Source organism: Ictalurus furcatus, chromosome 27 (genome assembly GCF_023375685.1).
Source record: "Ictalurus furcatus strain D&B chromosome 27, Billie_1.0, whole genome shotgun sequence".
Lineage (NCBI taxonomy): Eukaryota > Metazoa > Chordata > Actinopteri > Siluriformes > Ictaluridae > Ictalurus > Ictalurus furcatus.
The window spans coordinates 8,283,274-8,302,658 of record NC_071281.1 but is presented as its reverse complement, the minus strand read 5'-3'; the positions used below and the strand labels follow the sequence as shown (position 1 = coordinate 8,302,658).

General features: G+C 41.8%; 1 protein-coding gene across 2 annotated transcripts in view; it reads right to left on the bottom strand.

The window, feature by feature from the left end:
* adam10a (ADAM metallopeptidase domain 10a) overlaps positions 1-19,385 on the bottom strand; it is a 115,362-nt gene that overhangs the window by 63,354 nt on the left and 32,623 nt on the right. For both annotated transcript variants that reach the window (XM_053617239.1, XM_053617240.1), the window contains exon 2: positions 16,017-16,167. In XM_053617239.1, the coding sequence (XP_053473214.1) occupies positions 16,017-16,167 (151 nt within the window). The remainder of the gene's footprint in view (positions 1-16,016; positions 16,168-19,385) is intronic.

The following is a 19,385-nucleotide window of genomic DNA, read 5'->3' as shown; positions in this document are numbered from 1 at the left end:
GATGCCCTTCATTTAAAAACAACTACAGTAGCTTAAGTACATGGACGTGTGCGCTTATCGTGGCCAGGATTTAAACCGGGGAAACATAAACAGAGCTAAATAATACGCCTCATTTTGCCCCTGATCGAATAATACTAAGTATGTTATTCATTTTGATATTGGTACTGGTTGTTGCTGTTGTTGTTATTATTATTATTATTATTATTATTATTATTATTATTATCATACATGCATTGCTGCAGAATGTTCTGATATCACGTGAAACTATGCGATGTAAAGCTAGTGTACGATGTCGCACGGTCCGAAGACACAAAATGTCAGCCATCTAGATGTATTTCTTGATTAATTATGACAATCTAAGCAAAGCACACTTCAAACTGTGCTCTGTGAAAATATACGTATATGTTGCTCATTTTGATATTTTTATTGGTATCGTATTAATTTTCATAAAGCCCTAATTATTATTATTATTATTATTATTATTACTCATGTTAGAATTCTTTGAATTTGTCTTTATCCTTTTGATCTGACTGACTGCTTAGAGACTGGAGTGTGAAAAATTTACTAGCCCTCACTCCAATCCTCATCTTTAGTTACATCTCTGTACTTCCTGCAACTGTCTTGCACTGGGGTTTTTTTTTTTTCTACAAGACATTTCTGAGAGAGTTTCCTGGAAGTCTTGCAGCCCTTCTATCATTATGCCGGCTCCTTTACCAGCTCTGTACGTGGGTTAAATTCCCCCTCGCTCTGTAAGTTGCGTTGGATAAAAGGGTCTGCCGAATGAATACATTTCAATATGCAATTCTAAATTGAGTAACATTCAGCCAGGCTCGTTATGAAAAAACAGTGGTGTGAAATGTACTGGTTTGGGTGGAGTGAAACAGGTTTTAATACACCAAAGTGATAATAATAATAATAATTATTATTATTATAATAATAAAAAACATAATTTGCATCTACCTGCTGTAGGTATGACTTATGTAAGAGCTTCCAAAACATTACTTTCCTCACAGGTAAAATGTTCAACTCTAGCATATTGTGTTACAAATATAACACCAAACTTCTTTTCAGTGATGGACCTATGCTAATACGGCCAATAACCTAACTAAAACACTCCAGATGTTGCTAGTGAGCTAACCTGAACAAACAGAGAGGTTTGGTGAAGGCACGGTAAGGAGACTGCTAATTAAATGTAGCAGAATTAAATACCCTCCTTGCATGAAAGCTGTGAAACTGCCCCAATAACATTATCTACTGTAGGGAGTGTAAAGTGTCACTCAGTGTGTTTTCTGCTGCTTAGCAAACCTCAATTTTATACACACACAGAGAGTGTAAAGTTTTCAATAGATAAATAAATGGAATATGTGTAAGAATTAGGTAGGACACAAGTGCGTATATTCCGTGTGAGATTTATTAAGGGCAATCTAGTAGTTGTTGTCACGCCCATAGCGGAAACAAGGGTAAAACAAGGGTAATCCATAATAAGAACCGGAAGAACAAGCGAAAGTCAAAACTAAGGGACGAGAACACGGAAACAAGGCTGAGCACTAAACACGAAAGCACAATAAGACTTTGCAAAGAATCCTAGACACATTGGGGTACAGATGAGCAAACTAATCAAATACTAAAACAATACAGCCAGACTCAATCAGGTAACAAGCAAATGACAGCTCAGGGGGAGGAGACAAGACCAAAACAGAAACGAGGCAGCCGTTTTAAAGGTGTAGTCTACGATGTTTAAAAATGTTTCAATCTGTAATAATTATACCATTTCAAAGGTACCTTCAAATTTTGGCTGGTTTCTTCATTTCAGGTACTTGTTTACATTTTTCTCACCCTGAAATTAATTAGCATCGGCATCAGTCAGAGCAGCAGAGTTACTCAGCTCCAACCGTTTTCTCTAAAAAAGCACCTTACGTCATCTGTACTTTAAATAGAGTGTGGTGCTCGATGGATAGACGAGAAAGGAATGTCTTCTTTACATATGCAATTCATCTCACAGGCAGTAGAGGGCTCTAAAATTAACAAACTGCTCCTCACAAAGTTCGGATGACTCCCAAAATCAATATGACATCATTGCGAACCAACTGTACCAACATTGTGCAGACGCTTTGAACTCTGTGACAAACACAACACATGACAGAACCTGTGATTAGAGAACATTCATACATGTGAGCCAAAACGAAACTACAAGATATGTTAACTTTTAAATGCTCACAAACATGGTTTCCTGTTCGTGCAACCCTTCACAAACCAATTTACACATTTTAAGATAGTTGGATTTGACAGTTTAACAAAACTAAAGAGGAACAGAAAGTCTACTCATTAATCATCTCAAGCTCAAGATAGAAAACTCAACCTCAACTCCTAACTGCATTTATTTGTCTGTAACAAGATCGGTCTGGCAACTGTACTTTGCATCTGTTACTCTTTGTTCCTTTCTGTGTTCGTGTGGGCTTGTGAAGGCAGTTATTCTTCCTTTTCATATCAGGGTTACTAAATCAGGACTAGTAAGCAAAAAAAACCCACTAATACTGTGATGACACAAATTGATTAAATTACTAAACTAAGTGACTAAAAAGACTAAATGTCCTCACAAAGATAGGACTGTGTCAATCACCAGGTCCTCACAATCACCAGTCCCTCACAATCACCAGTCCCTCACAATCAACAGTCCCTCACAATCACCCGGCCCTCACAAACATGGTCCTCAAAATCACCAGGCCCTCACAATCACATGGTCCTCAAAATCATCCGGCCCTCACAATCACCCAGCCCTCACAATCAACAGGTCCTCACAATCACCCAGCCCTCACAATCACCAGACCCTCACAATCACCCGGCCCTCACAATCACCCAACACTCAAAAACACCCGATCCCCACAATCACCCGGTCCTCACAATCACCCGATCCCCACAATTGCCCAGCCCTCACAATCGCCCGGTCCCCACAATCACCTGGTCCTGACAAATGCCCGGTCCTGACAATCGCCTGTTCCCCACAATCACCCGGTCCTGACAATCGCCTGGTCCTCACAATCACCCGGTCCTGACAATCACCCGGCCCTCACAATCACCAGGTCTTCACAATCACCTGGCTCTTACAATCACCCAACACTCAAAAACACCCGATCCCCACAATTGCCCAGCCCTCACAATCGCCCGGTCCTGACAATCGCCTGGTCCCCACAATCACCTGGTCCCCACAATCACCCGGTCCTGACAATAGCCTGGTCCTCACAATCATCCGGTCCTGACAAACACCGGTCACCACAATCACCCAGTCCTGACAATCACCTGATCCTAACAATCTCCTGGTCCACACAATCACCCGGTCCTGACAATCAGCTGGTCCACACAATCACGCGGTCCTGACAATCGACTGGTCCTCAGAATCACCCAGTCACAAAAACACAACATTTTTATAGCTTTTATTTGAAAAATTAAACAAGCCAAAATACTTCCTTTTGATTACTGAGGTTAAAGGTTGAAGGAATATTTATTATTTAGCTACTGTGTGTGTATGTGTGTGTGTGTGTGTGTGTCTGTGTGTGTAAACAGCAGTACAATAAATGACTGATGTCTCCTTTCTCCTAGTGTCAATGGCATATATACTGTATATAATATTTTTGATGCAGTATTCTTCTAAAAGGCTGATGATTATAGTACAGATTGTAATCATGCCATTGGAACAGTTATTCTCTATGATCTGAACATACATTAGTGAATGTTGGGGAATTTGTTATAGCTAGAAATTTGGCAGGTTTTTTGGCTGAACCATGAAAAACATTTCGCTGTCCCAAAGCTGACCACCAGAGAAACACAACTCACATCCTCATTTACAAACACCCGCTTTCCGGAAACATCTCTGTGGCGTGCTCTTCCGTCCCCTGCAGACCTCCAACAATCTCATGCATTGCCGCTGTTACCAGGTTTCAGAGAGGAAGAGATTATCTACAGAGTACACATGGTCAGAACACATGGTGACATTCAGAACAGCCTCTAATGCCTAACACACACAAACACATACAGAGTCCCTGCAGCAGCTGGAGGTCTGCCATAATGTCACCTGGCCCAGCTGTGTACCAGTGCACTGAAGATGTGATCTGTTCCACTCTCTCACGTTCACTATGACACATAAGTGCTCTCTCTGCTTTCAAATCAAGGGACATTAAGGACAAAGCCAAAGTTGGACACAGCCCCAACATATCTTGGTCTAAAGCACTGTAGCTTGAATTGTAGTAATTAGTCATGTGTAGATATACTTATATTCAACACACATGGCATTTAAAAAAACTGGATGAAATTCCTGAAGATGAATTTAAGATGCCGATGTTGAATCCAGATGATAAACCTAAATCTTGAATCCTGAAACTGAATCCTAAAGCTAATGCAGAATCCTGAAATCAAATCCTGAATCCTGCAGTACAAACCTGATGCTAAAGCTGAATCCTGATGCTGAATCTTGATGCTGAATCATGAAGCTGAATCTTGATGCTGAAGTTGAATCCTGACGCTCAAATCCAAATCCTGAATCCTGAAACTGAAGCCTGACCCTGAAGCCGAATCCTGAAGGTAAAGCTGAATCCGGAAGTTGAATCCTGACACTCAAATCCAAATCCTGAATCCTGACACTGAATCCTGACACTGAAGCTGAGTCCTGGCACTAAAACTGAATCCTGAATATGAAGCTGAATCATTAAGATGAAGCTCAATACTGAAGCTGAAACTTAATTGTGAAGATGAATCCTCAGGCTGAATCCTGAAGTCGAATCCTGACACTGAAGTTGAATCCTGAATCCTGAAAATGAATCTTCAGGCAGATTTCTGACTCGGCTGTCTAACTACATAGATAGAACTTTAAACTTAGATATTTTTTAATGCAAAAATAATGACACTTTTTACAACCTGTCATCAAAATGTTGCCAATTATCAAGGCATCAAAATGTAATAATGGCACATGCTTTGCAGAAATCAGTCAAATCTGTACTGAAGGTCAGCTGTCTTGAGCAACTTCTGGATTTGAGCAACTTCTCTTCTCTCATGACGATTGTTCATTTTACCAAAGGAGGAAAAAAAAACTCTGCCTTTCCGTAGATGAGAGACCTCTGATTTCACAGCCATGTCTTACGCTCAAGGCAATAATGTCACCTGAAAATTAAGGGGGACCAACAAAAGATTTCTTCCCTGGCAGTCCACAGGCCATTCAGTGTGGAAATGAGAGAGCAGCGAGCAGAAATAAGCTGCAGGCTTACTTCATACTGGGCTATGTGAAATGTGACCCAGAACTCATCCTAAATTTAAATGGGAACAAGCTACTTACACTACTATGTCTTTCCCTCCACACTGGCTTTAAACTGTCCTCTTAAAAGCAATGTGTGCTGATGTGTCCTAAAATATGAAACCTTCACCAAGTCCCTTATGAAGCAAACACACAAAGGGAAAGAAGAATCCTGGGGGGGGAAAATGCTCAAGCTCTGCCAGATTGGATGGAAACAACTGAGAGCACTTAAAAAAAGAATATCAGAATCCAGATGTGCAAATCTGATAGAGACAGATGACAGAAGATTGCAGCCAAAAGAAGATCTACAAAGTAGTTATGTTTCAGCCCTGACTTTATTGCTAATAGCATAACAGTAGCCAAGTTAGAAAGCTTCACGTTTGAACACATCAAACACAACGTTGGCTAGATCATTCTGAATGACTGCATAGGACTGGATAGTCAGCGTTTTATATTAACCATTCTATTACCTTCTATTCTTTCTTAGCATAAACTCAAACATTTTAGGGTGCATGGTGTGACACTAGTGATGATGACATGGCCACAAGAGACGAGAGAGATGATGAGACTTGTCACCTTCTAGTGTGAAAACAGTGAGAGAAGCTGAAGTGAGAAAACCAGTCAGATTAATAGAAAAGAGGATAAAAGAGCTAAGTCTCGCTGAGCCTCTTATACCCTCACTAACTGGACTAATAATAACATCCAGAGAGAGAGAGAGAGAGAGAGAGAGAGAGAGAGAGAGAGAGACTGAAACCGTCAGTTCATTCCAAGTTGAGCTCATACTGATACTGAGTTAGCTAATCTAGTAGTTAAAACCATTGTTAGCTAGTCATAGTTTCGTCTAAAATAAGGGGATCAGTCTTTGATTCTGCAATAATTGTGTCGGTTATAGAAATCATCAGTTTCTGTAGACCCTAGGTTCCTGTCCCCCAATGCCATAGTAAACAATCAAACCTTTACCAAAAAAGCCACAGTAAAATATCAGGCCTCACCCAGAAATGACAACAAAAATCCCAAAAAAGTAACCAATCAGTCCACAGTTCCTGTCCCCGTAGCCCAGTCTAACCAATCAGTCCACAGTTCCTGTCCACCAATGACACTACAACCAATCAGTCCACAGTTCCTGATCCCCAAAGCCCAGCATAACCAATCAGTCCATAGTTTCTCTCCCCCTACCCCAGCATAAACAATTATTCCACATTTCCTGTCCCTGTAGCCCAGCATAAACAATCAGTCCACAGTTCCTGTACCCAAAGCCCAGCATAAACAATCAGTCCATAGTTTCTCTCCCCCTAGCCCAGCATAAACAATCAGTCCACAGGTCCTGTCTACCAATGATACAATAACCGATCAGTCCACAGTTCCTGTCCACCAATGATACTATAACCGATCAGTCCACAATTCCTGGCTACCAATGATACAATAACCGATCAGTCCACAATTCCTGGCTACCAATGATACTATAACCGATCAGTCCACAGTTCCTGTCCACCAATGATACTATAACCAATCAGTCCACAATTCCTGGCTACCAATGATACTATAACCAATCAGTCCACAGTTCCTGTAAACCAATGATACTATAACCAATCAGTCCACAGTTCCTGTCCCCAAAGCCCAGCATAACCAATCAGTCCATAGTTTTTGTCCCCAAAAATGGTACTATAACCAATCAGTCCACAGTTCCTGTCCACCAATGATACTATAACCAATCAGTCCACAATTCCTGTCTACCAATGATACTATAACCAATCAGTTCACAGTTCCTGTCTACCAATGATACTATAACCGATCAGTTCACAGTTCCTGTCCCCAAAGCCCAGCATAACCAATCAGTCCACAGTTTCTCTCATCCAATGCCACCATCGCCCAACAGTACTGTATCCAATCAGTCCACAGTTCCTGCCTAAAATGTAGCCAATCAAAAACTCTTACATGAAGATTATGGCTGGCTCAGTTTCAGGAAAGATTTACCGTTTGGGGTTTAGTGCTGGAGTTCAATGGATGTGAATATATATTTGATTAAGCTGCAAAACAACAAATGATCATTCATTCATATTATGTAAAAACTCGTGTCCATTTTTAACTTAGAGTTCGTAAGGAAAGTGAAAACAGATGAAGAAAGGGAAGCAGAAAGCAGAACAGAGAGAGAATATAGAGAGAGAGTTAAATTGAGCGACACACCTTGTACACACACACACTCACACAAACACTTGACATGTTAATGAGCTCAGCACTGACACGTGAGCAGTAATCTGAGTGAGTGCCGACAGGTTGAGCCGTGTTACCGGTGACGAGCCCAGAGTTTCAGGCACTGCAACTCAGAAGTGTGCATTACCTACAGTGATACACCCTTCAGAGTGTGGCCCCTTACAGTACAAAGACTAGAGGGAATGGCATCAAACCCAGCTGAACAAAATTCCCTTTTCAACGTACACACTCAGTGACTATGTAGTGATCCTGCACTATGCAGTATATTTTATCCACATATGTCGTGTAATTAACTAGCATCTGCATTTTGCAGGGTTGTAACATCTCAAATGGAGCGTTAACATTTTGCATTCAACGTTATTGAAAATTACTATGCCGTAGAAAAATGGAGCTAATCCGCCACATGTTTAGTGTCCCACTTTTAGTTTACCACAGGGATTCGTCAGAGTTTCCTGCAGAAACAGGATCCGGCACCTCCAAAATACAGCACACCTGCGTTCAGGAACCTTTTTATGTGGATCCGCCACCTCTGCAGCTGGATGTTTAAAGTCTCACGCAACAACAAATTATCACAACAAATAATTTAAGCTTTTAATTCACCAAAAGTAAAACAGAAAAATAAATAAATAAAAACGCTAATCTCATATTACCGCTGCTCAGATATTGCTAATAGCCAATCGATAGCCTCTTTCACATAACGTAATCATTTGAAATTCAAAGGTCACCTGCATTCCTTGTCACAAGGCGAAGCCTACAGTCACGTAGTGTGTCATGGTGAAAAGAAAGCAGTTATCATTAACAGCATTTTTTAAGAACACAAACCATGACAGTGAGAAAACGGAGCAAAACACTAAGAAAGATAAGAGTCCAAGAGAGCGAGCGGCAGCAGGTCACTGATGAAGCAGTTAGGCGAGCGTTCCCATGATTAGCAGTGATAATGCTAGCCTGATTTTGGAAGGTTTTTAGAAGCGCCTACGAGGCCAAGCGTTGTCAACCTGCACATGGCTTTGAAAGTGTGATTGCACGGAATTAAATAGAGTTAACATCCCATGTACAGTTATTCCGGCTTTTAGGGAGTACAGGGACTCAAATACACTAAAAGTTCCAGAAGGACTGAGGCAGTTGTTAGCTACTGTGAATACCGCACCGATCTCGAGTGGAGCGCGAGCAGAGTTTCTCCAAAATTAATGTCATTTATAGCTCGCAGCATGAATCGCTTCTCATCCCCACCACCTCGTCTCGTGGGTCCACCGCTTACAAAGTTCAATCCTGAGGCATTTGTGCACTCATGTATACGTAAGGGACACAGGGAAGAGGAGGAGGACACTGACATGACCGCTTTGTGGAATCGTTTTTGTTAGGTAATATGCTTTTTTTCTGGATTATGTTGTAGTTTATTGTAAGTACGCTTACTGTATGAAACATAGCTTTGTTTTCTAAGTGTTTTGGGCAAATGTGTTTTGTAGCTAACTGAGGTGACAGCATATAAACTGACAGAACGTGCAATCCATAAAAATTTCCCTTTGTACTGAGAATACTCGCTGCTATAAACTCGTTACGTCGCTGTACCAGTGTGATCAATTACATAGGCCTACCTATCAGCACTGAATATCAGAGGCTACGTGAGATTCTAGAAGCACTTTTACACGTTTGTAAGTTCAGGGACCGGGACCTTTCACGTGTGTCCCGACCTGCCGGATCGCTACCCTCTTAACGTTCCGGGACCTGCAGGTTTACAAATTAAGCACTGGTTTAGAGAGCTGTTTCTGCTGTATCCCAGTTATTTTGCTCATGATCCTTGGTATGTGTATTATTACTTTTAAGAGACAGAAAGAAAAAAAACAAGCTGTAATATTACTGACGTTCATAAAACAAACAAAAGGCACAAGGCGTAAATAACGATCTGATAAAGTACGTGCACGAGATATTGATGTCACTTGGGTAAATTCTGCTTCTGAGATCTACAGTTATGCTGACTCATTCTCTCTGCACTCCAAGGGCTAACAACCTTCAATTGAACTGATAAAGTAATGGAAAGGTAAATGGCTGTTTGGAGGAAACAGTACAGGCAACTCAACAAGGGAGTGTTATAAAAGATTAATCAAACACATGAAAGAAATGGATAAGAGTCTCTTATTCGACTAAAGTACACACAGGGAGGAGTCCACAACAATGTATTGGGCTACATCATTTTAACAAACCTATGTGGTACATTCTCCACTGTGCTCTTGGTTTCAAAATGGCAATGGGGCTCTCGCTCAGTGGTTCTCGGGCTGTCCTGGGATTTGAATTCACAACCTTCTGATAACTAGAAGTCAATGCACACAGCAAGTCAAGCCTCATTCAAGTTCACGTAAGGAAATCTACAACACGCACTCCTGTTGTATTTGACGCATGACCCATATTTACATACATTATTTACACTGAAGTGTTGGCCATACTGACACACTGCATATACGCTTGTGGACTCTCAGCACCTCGTTTATTAGCTATCTGGGCCAATAACAACTCCGACAACCCCAAACGCTCTACAGGAAACCTCACAACACCAGCACGCCAGCCTCTTCCTGTCGTGCAGGATGTCCCGGAGACGAAGGTTCGACTTCACATAAACAAACATGAAGGGGAGTTTGTGCTTCCTGCTTTGGCTGGGCTGAAGACTGAGGAATTCAAGAACACGCTCATCCTCCAGGCAAACACCGTGGAACCATATCCGACGCTGGCCTGAAACACTGGTTGGTGTCGGATTACGTTGGGCAAGTTTTGATTTTAATACAGTGTTCATGGTGCTCTTTATTAAAAAGTTAAACGTTCATTCTAATCATTATTTCCACTGTAAGAACCTCATCGCTGTCATCCATTGTACTTATTTTCTTGTGAGTCGTTGCCACTGGCTTCTGATCTAAAAGTCTTCAAAAGATTCATGCAGATCACCGAATGGAGATTTATTTAATCAACATAACCGAGCTACACAAATATGAATCATGTCACCGTCAAAAATTACCTTCGTATCAAGTTTATTAGTTTTATCAGAGCTTTTTAATCCTGAACTTTCCACCCACAGAACCCAAACCAATTATACTGTTTCACTATATACTTTAAATCACATCAACAGCACTTATTTCTTGTTTGGATGTTATTACCGGAATTATTGTTTACATTGTACGGCCTCCGTAGGTGGGGGACTACTGGGACTTTGGAAACCACTGACTTAAGACCTCAAGAGATTAAAAAAAGACACTCCCTAACCTATGACCTTCTTCCTTTGTGTAATTTGCTAGCAGAACTAGGCAGCTACCAGGCTTGAGTAAAGCAGACCTTTTATATTTGTTCCTAATTAAGTTGTGCCAGCCTAATATCAGACTTCCCTTGTAATGAAAGCAGAGCTGACTGAAAACATGCCCAACCCCAGCAAGACCCTGGGGAGGTGCAATGCATCATGGATGGCATTCCAGCACTGGTGGCATCTATGATATGAGTAGCCGTGGGGTGTAAAGTGAAGATCAGGGAGAAGAGAACAGTCTCGACTGCTCCAACAGAGACCCAGAGACTCAGCGCTGTGTGTTGTACTGAGCGTAGCAAAGAGTTTGACCGCTGTTATATGGATTACATACACACTGACACACTGTCTACTGAGATCCTACAACACAACACACCGGCAGAAACACACACTTTCCAACTCACTCTGACTGCCAAAGACACCCCCCCTCTCTCTCTCACACACACACACACTCACACACACTCTCACACACATACACACACCACAAGTTCTCCAACTGTCATGCCAAGCTTTGTTTCTGAGTCAGTCTGGGAGCTGAAATCAAGGCTTTCCCCACCGAATACACAAACAAGCTACAACTTTATTCCACTGGAGCTGGAGTTCGTTCATTTTATCAAACACACCAGAGTCTGAATGAGTCGGTTTGATGTGATACGGTTGTTGCGATATAAAGAAATCCTTTATAGCCGGCATGATTCAGTGTTGTGCAAACAGTTCAATTTAAATCTGAATAGGAGCAGCAGGCCCGTCTGCTACGTGCTGCAGCGTGCCATCGCGCCAGGTCTCTGCTCAGGATCTCTGCTCATTACTAATGGCTGTATTTATGAAGTGTCTAATGGCTTTGATTATTGCGTTTATGGAAATTAAGTGGACACCATAAAACCTTATTCGCCATTAATCGTGACAGAAATTCGAGGACGTCGCAACTTTCAAGCAAGAAAAGCAAGACTAAGAAGAGATTAATAATGTGAGATGGGTGGGAAGGGGGCGGGCGTCCAGGGGGTTAGTTAATAATGGAGACTTCAAAACACCTACGCAACTGTCAATCATTCCAGATTCAAATGTCGATGTGCTCATCTGCCACTATTACTGAGGGGGAAGAAACAACCGCTCTGTTTAACGTTTCAGGCTTAGAAGCAAGTTAACACCGTGCCATTGTCCAAATCTGTCCTGGAGGATGATAAGGAACTTTTTTGACATGCAACAATTAAGATGATAGGTGTTATGATAAAATCAAAAGTAATGCAGCTGACAGTAGTGGAAAGCCAGAGCCTGGTATTATATGTTTGTGCTCCATGTGTTGATATTTACTGTTGTCTACTTTCTGTTGTCTAGACTTGTACAATTGGCTAAATTCTATGCTATGGATGTAATTGATATGTGTCCCATGGATTTGACAGAGATTATATATATATACACATATATTTTAAAGACAGAAAGCTGAATGGCAAATTTGTGGTGGCGACATGGACACATCCCCTTCGATGGGACTGAAAGACACAAAGAAAGAGAATACAGTGCCAAAAAATTTATTTAATCCATCCATTCATCCATGTTCTCTACCGCTTATCCTACACAGGGTCGCAGGAAGCCTGGAGCATATCCCAGAGAACGCGGGGCACAAGGTGTTGTGTGACCCCAACACAGGGCACAATCGCACACACACTCACACATCCATTCATACACTACGGACAATATAGAGATGGCGATCAGCCTACACCTCATGTCTTGTAGGAGGAAACTGGAGTACCCGGAGGAAACCCCCGAAGCACGGGGAGAACATGCACACAGGGTGGAGGCGGGAATGGAACCCCCAGCCCAGGTGTGAGCGTGAGCGTGCTAACCAGTTCATATAATAACTTCTCTAAATAAAAAGAGATGCTCGAGCCTATTCATTTTCTCTCATCCCATTACTGTAGCAACCTTTTTTTCGCGAAAAAAAATCCTTGGAAGGAAATATAGCTATTGGCTGGATGAGACAAGAAGAGACCTTTAATATATGTTATGAATACTGTGAAGGTCTAAATAAAAAGGCAAGAAGTAAAAACATTTTTCCCCTTTGGAAATATAATTTTGTAATATTCAACAGTAATTTCAATAGTATTCAGGTATAAATCCATCCATCCATCCATCTTCTATACCGCTTATCCTCTTCAAGGTCACAGGGAAACCTGGAGCCTATCCCAGGGAGCATGGGGCACAAGGCGGGGTACACCCTGGACAGGGTGCCAATCCATCGCAGGGCACAATTACATACACACTCACACACCCATTCATACACTACGGACACTTTGGAAACGCCAATCAGCCTACCATGCATGTCTTTGGACTGGGGGAGGAAACCGGAGTACCTGGAGGAAACCCCCGCATGAACATGCAAACTCCACATACACAGGGCCACGGTGGGAATCGAACCCCCGAGCCTGGAGGTGTGAGGCGAACATGCTAATTACACGAAAATAATACTTTAGTTTAGATACAAAGTACAATTATTTAAGTATTTTCCACTCCTGCAAGTAGTGTATGTGTAAAACTCAAGCTATTTAAAATATCTCACGTAGAGTAAACTGTTCGATATGTGTGTAGCTACTTAAATAGCCCAGGAATATCTGGACTTTTAGCTCCAGGTCTCTGTATTCCACAGTGTGCTTCTGATTCTCATATCTAACTGACCCTTTTCATATGATGGACTGAAACCAGATTTGAATGACTTGGTTTCTGGTGATATTCGAGCTCCGCTTCATTCACTTACTCTGCGCCTACGCCGTTACATTTTTGTAAACCTTTGGCAGATCACTGCATTAGCAGAAGGACAACAGGGTGAAAGGAGCCATTTGTGGAGCGCAAACTGTCAGTCACTACTGAACACACTGGGAGAGAGGCTGAAAACGACTGGCCTCCTTCTGGGAGTGCGTATTTTTAGGACACAGAGTGGACTTTCATGTCCTGATGAAGAAAGAGATAGAGAGTGAGAGAGAGAGAGAGAGAGAGAGAGAGAGAGAGAGAGAGCACAAAACAGAGGGATGTGCTTCTACATAAGGACTGTACATAAATCTGCTGGGTCATGTAATGCGTGTGAGACAGAATGAGAGTACAGTTTCCCTCTTTTCTTCTATTTGAAGGAAAATGGAAAGTAGTTACACAACCAGCATTATGCTGTACCATTTTGGTTCATGTGAACTAGATGGCCAACAACACCCCACTGCATGTCAGAAAAGTGTTTTATTCCTGTTTTACCACAACAATGTGCCAAAGTTGACCTTTTTTATTATTTATTAAAGAACGACACAATGTCTGCCTAGTTAGTCAGAAGACTAACTACAGATGAGGTCACAAGTTTACATACGTCTTGCAGAATGTTCATAATTTAAAAAAAAATTGATCATAAAAATGAATTAAAAATTTCGTACTGCCCTAAATTTCTCATAACAGATGTTTACATATAGTCCACCAGACAAGAAAATGTATCGTGTCGCCTTCTTGCGCATCAGTGAATGATTGCACCTTTTGTAATAGTCGTGTACGAGTCCCTCAGTTGTCCTCAGTGTGAAAAGATGGATCTCGACATCATATAGTCACTGTTGGAAATGGGTCAAATATGCAGAAGATGCTGGAAAAGTAAAGAACGTGCAGGACCTGGAGGATTTCTCTGAAGAACAGTGGGCAGTTTAACTGCTCAGGACAAACAAGGGACTCATGAACAACTCTCACAGAACATAAACACAGTCGATGACCATCCAGGTAACAACACACAGGATTAAGAATCGAGCGTATGTAAACTTTTGAACTGGTTCATTTGTGTAAATTCAGTTATTATTGTGCCTTATGGACTATATGTAAACATCTGATCTGTGATGTAGCTTATTCAGGGCAGAACTAAATAAAAAAAATAAATGCAATTTTATTATTAACAATAATGTATGTAAACTCCGGACATCAACTGCAGTTTGGAAGACATTATTTATATCTATATCTATATCTATATATGTATATACATATACACATATGCACACACACACACACACACACACACACATATACATATATATATGTATATATATATATATATGAAAGTAGATCGATAGATAGATAGATAAATAAATAATAAATAATCAGAACTAAAAAAAAAACCATGAACAAAACCACGACTTGACACATTTTAGCTGATCATCAGGGGAAACGTGGACGTTTCATTACGTGCCAAACTATTGATTTGAGCAGAAGTTACATGGGAAACAAGATTTTCTACATCCTCATTTTGATTTTTAATCCCGAAAACTCGCCACGGCCTCCAACAATGGCAGAGTCTTCTTCTAAATTTAGACAACAACATACGGAGCCTATAATCTGTAAACAACCAAACAGCAATTACCATAAATAAAACTCGGCAGTAGTATTTTACATACAAACGTGCTGTCTTTAAAAATCACAGGGACACTTAAGCAGCCACGGTTTTGATCCAGAGAGCACTAGAGACCCATTTACATCATCTGCAGTGTGGAGAAAAAGCAGCCAGGTCCTTACAGGTCCTTGTGTATAAAAGACTGAACGGTCCACACCAGTGTCACCGGTGTCTCTGAATTCAGTGTATTTAGGCGTATAACTGTATTTAATGAGACACTGGAAGAAATCTGTAAACATGCTGACACTTCCAGATCGTTGGTAATGTACTGTATTTGAGTAAAACTACAAGAGCAGAGGTTAAGAGCCAGACATCAGCTGTAATTACACCATGTTGCCTTCTAGCACCAACACAACACCATCAACGGTAAATCAGGCATCATGTACAGCTAGCATGTGATGAAACAGAGAAGCTGTGGCTCTCTCAAATCCCCAGGACAAACAAAATGAAGATAAAGAACCGCCTTGTCAGTTATTTATACGGCTTTTTAATAGGATGTTAAGGATGTTCTTGCACAGCTGCTGGACTGGTTTGTGGCGCAACACCTACTTAATTGTTCATGTTTGTTTTCTTTGTTTACAAGTCTTCGCAAATTAAAGATTCACATTTGAAGTCTCAAAAGGCCTTTTTTTGGATGACATGACAGCCCGACTCTCGGTGCTACTGTGGAGGCAAGAAATAGACGTTTTCCTAAAATAAAAGCCAACCCACACGGCGGCAGTGTCCTGAAGTGCACCAGCCACTCTGACACAGTGACAGTAATGCATCATGGGAGACTGATCACGTCTGTGTAGATAATCGCAGTCGTATTTCTTAGCGTACGTGCGGTGCGGCGTACTCACCTGCCATGAGCGTGGAACTCCAGATGGACGAACTTGTCCTCGTGAGACAGAGCTCTTTTAGCTCGCTGGTGTTTGCTGTGAAGGACGTTCGTGTCGTAGGACAAACCCTCGTAGTGCCGAATGTACTTGTTCAGGCGATTTTCATACTGACCTGGAGAGAGAGAGAGAGAGGGGGAGAGAGCATGAGAGAGAGACAGAGAGAGAGAGAGAGAGAGAGAGAGAGAGCATGAGAGAGAGAGAGAGGGAGGGGGAAGAGAAAAGAAAGAAAGAAGAGAAGAAAAGCACAGGAAGAGAGGAAAGACGAAAAAGAAGAAAGAGGACAGAGGATGTTGTAAGAAGGTTGAACAAAAGTAAGGATGGAAATAAAAGAAGGAAGGAAGGAAGAAAAAAGGAAGGCGGGAAAAGGTGTGAAGGGAAAAATGCAAAGAAAGGAAAAGGACAGGGTAGATGTAAGAAGGTAGAACAAAATTAAGGGTGGTAATAACAGAAGGAAAGGAAGGAAGGAGGAAAAGAAGAAAGGAGGGAAGGAAGGAAAAGAGGGAAGAAAGAATGGAAGGAAAGAAGGAAGGAAGAAGAGAAGAAGGAAAGGGAGAAAGGAAGGAAGGGAGAAAAGAAGAAAGGAAGGAAGGAAGGAAGGAAATAATGGAAAGAAGAGCAAAAAGTAAAAGGCAGCACAAGAAGAGAAAACAAGAGCGAGGAAAGGAAAAAAGCATGGAGTATGATGTAAAGAGGAGGGACGAAGAAGTAGAAACAGGAAAGGAAGAAGGAGGAAAGGACAGAGGAAACAGAGAGAAGCAAAGGCAGGGTGAGAAGGAAGGAAAGAAAAGGAGGAAGAGAAAGTAAACATAAGAGGGTTACATTAAAGCAGAGAGTTCTGCGCATCGTGTGTAACAGGATGATGATGAATAGCTCATACAGCATTTGTCTCACAGTTATGATGGAGCTGCGGTCACTAACTCGAGCATCGCGTTCCTGAAATGAAAACGCAGTGATGCTGGACTCGGGGACGCTTTTAATAAGCGTGCGGGACAGAACTATAACGTGAAGCGTTCAATCCGCCGCTGCGCTGCACGTACACGTGTTTACGCAACCTATTGTGTACAGTGTGTCTTCTTTTGTTGGATTACATCCTTCCTCAGTCTGGAAATAAGCACCTTCCTGCTACAGTATGGCTGAGCGCTAATAATAACCTGCCCTGAGTAAAGCGCTTTCCCCTCACAAAATAACACACTTCCCCTCACCTCTGCTCGAGAAGCATCACGCCCTGCGAGGCCGGGTTAATCTCACACACGCTTCACTTCTCTCCCAACTGACACTCTTAATCAAACACAAACACAAATACAAAACGCTAAATCATTGCAACATGTGTGTGATGAGGATGTGCCTGAGATGGCGTGAGACGGTGCGAGACGGTGCGAGACAGCGTGAGACAGTGTGAGACGGAGTGCATTTCCTGTTTTTAGTGCTGCCTCTTGAGGCTTTAACCCCTTCCGAACACTGCACACACTCACTCGCACTCTCGCACACACACACACACTCTCACACTCAGACACACACTCACACACACACACACTCTCACACTCACCCTCAGACACACACTCACACACCGAGAGTAATGAGAAACAAATTGGCCAACAATTAAAACGTTTTAATGGATTAAAAAATGATGTCATACTTTTATCCATTTATAGTTACATTTGATGTGGAGCGTCTGTGAAACAAGTTCGTTTCTGTGATCATATACTTTACAAACAACTATCAAATCATGTTCCTACACTTTCTCGTGACGTTAATAAGATTTTTACAAATGCAACTTGTTACCAAGAAACTAAGCACAAAGCCTTCATGGCAGAAAATTTACAGGAAAAGTGCTGACACTGGAGACTCCTTCCAAAAAATACTAAATAAACAAGTCCTCAGAAACCTTCCCTATATCTATTATATTATTACACATTTTCCTCTGTTAAACCCCTTCTGAAAATTTATTCTAGAAAATGACAGCAAATCGAGGGAAACAGGGTGGTTTAGTGGTGAGCATGTTTGCGTCCCACCTCCAGGGTTGAGGGTTTGAATCCCGTCTCCGCCTATTGTGTGCGGAGTTAGCGTGTTCTCCCCGTGCTTTACGGGTTTCCTCCGGGTACTCCGGATTCCTCCCCCAGTCCAAACACACGTGTTGTAGGTTGATTAGCATTTCTAAATTGTCTGTAGTGTGTGTGCGATCGTGCCCTGCGATGGACTGGCACCCTGTCCAGGGTGTCCCCCGCCTTGTGCCCCGAGTTCCTTGGTACAGGCTCAAGGCTTCCCTGCGACCCTGTGTAGGATAAGCGGGATGGATGGATGGATGGATAGCAAATCAGAATGATAGACAATGAATCCAAATTGGGTTTGAATGAAAGCAGTGGATCAATAAAAAAGGTGTTTGCATTTCTAGAAATCTGATAACAAGTTGATGCCTAGAATCTTTTACAGGCCACAACCTGACCTTCCCCTGCACTGAGGCGCGTTAATCACGAAGCGCTTTAAACTGGTGCTTCAGTGAACATGCTTGTCTCATTTAGAAAACAAATTTAGTGTCAATTCCTGTGCTTTTTGTTTTCTTTCCTCACATCCTCAGAGGGAGAAGCCACGAGGCGAGGAAGAGAGGCAGGGAAAGGAAGCGAGTGAGCGTAATTAAAGAAATGAGGAGCGCCCCATGATTCTGTTCTAGTGCTGTTCTTCGAAAGGAGCTGAAACCGTTGGCTTCTGGTACGACTGCTGTTCAGTCCATCTGCAGACTTATTTAATATGCGACATTTAACGTGGAAGACAAATACAGAAAGATGAAAACAAACTTGGATGAGAACGAACTCTAAACTCAAACGGTACTAAATGAATAACCGCTTGAGGTATTTACAATTTTCTTGCAATGGATATATTTTCCACATTTCCATAAAAGCCCAGCTCTAATACCCCACTTGACACCTTGTATAAACTTCAATCAACTACGAATGCTCCAAAGCAGGGTGTGTGTCCAGTGTACACGGTTTGATTAGGTCAGGCTGTGCACAGATAACAGATGGAAGTGCCACATCTTGACAGAGTACTTGAGAGAGTTTCAGCTCAGCAGCATGCTGACACATCCTCATTAGCGCTGGATAATCTGCAAGAGTTTGCGTTTAAAAAAAACAACAAAAACAACAACACATGGCGTTTAAATTAGAGACGCGCTGATACTAAATTTCTCAGCCGATAGTGATACCCGATTATTCCGAGTGATATCAGCCGATACCGATGGTTCTGCCTTTAGTGCCTTCTTTTAAATGAATAATAATTGATTCCACAATTCTGAAAGAAATGCAAATAAAAACTTTACTCTCTCCATTTCAACAA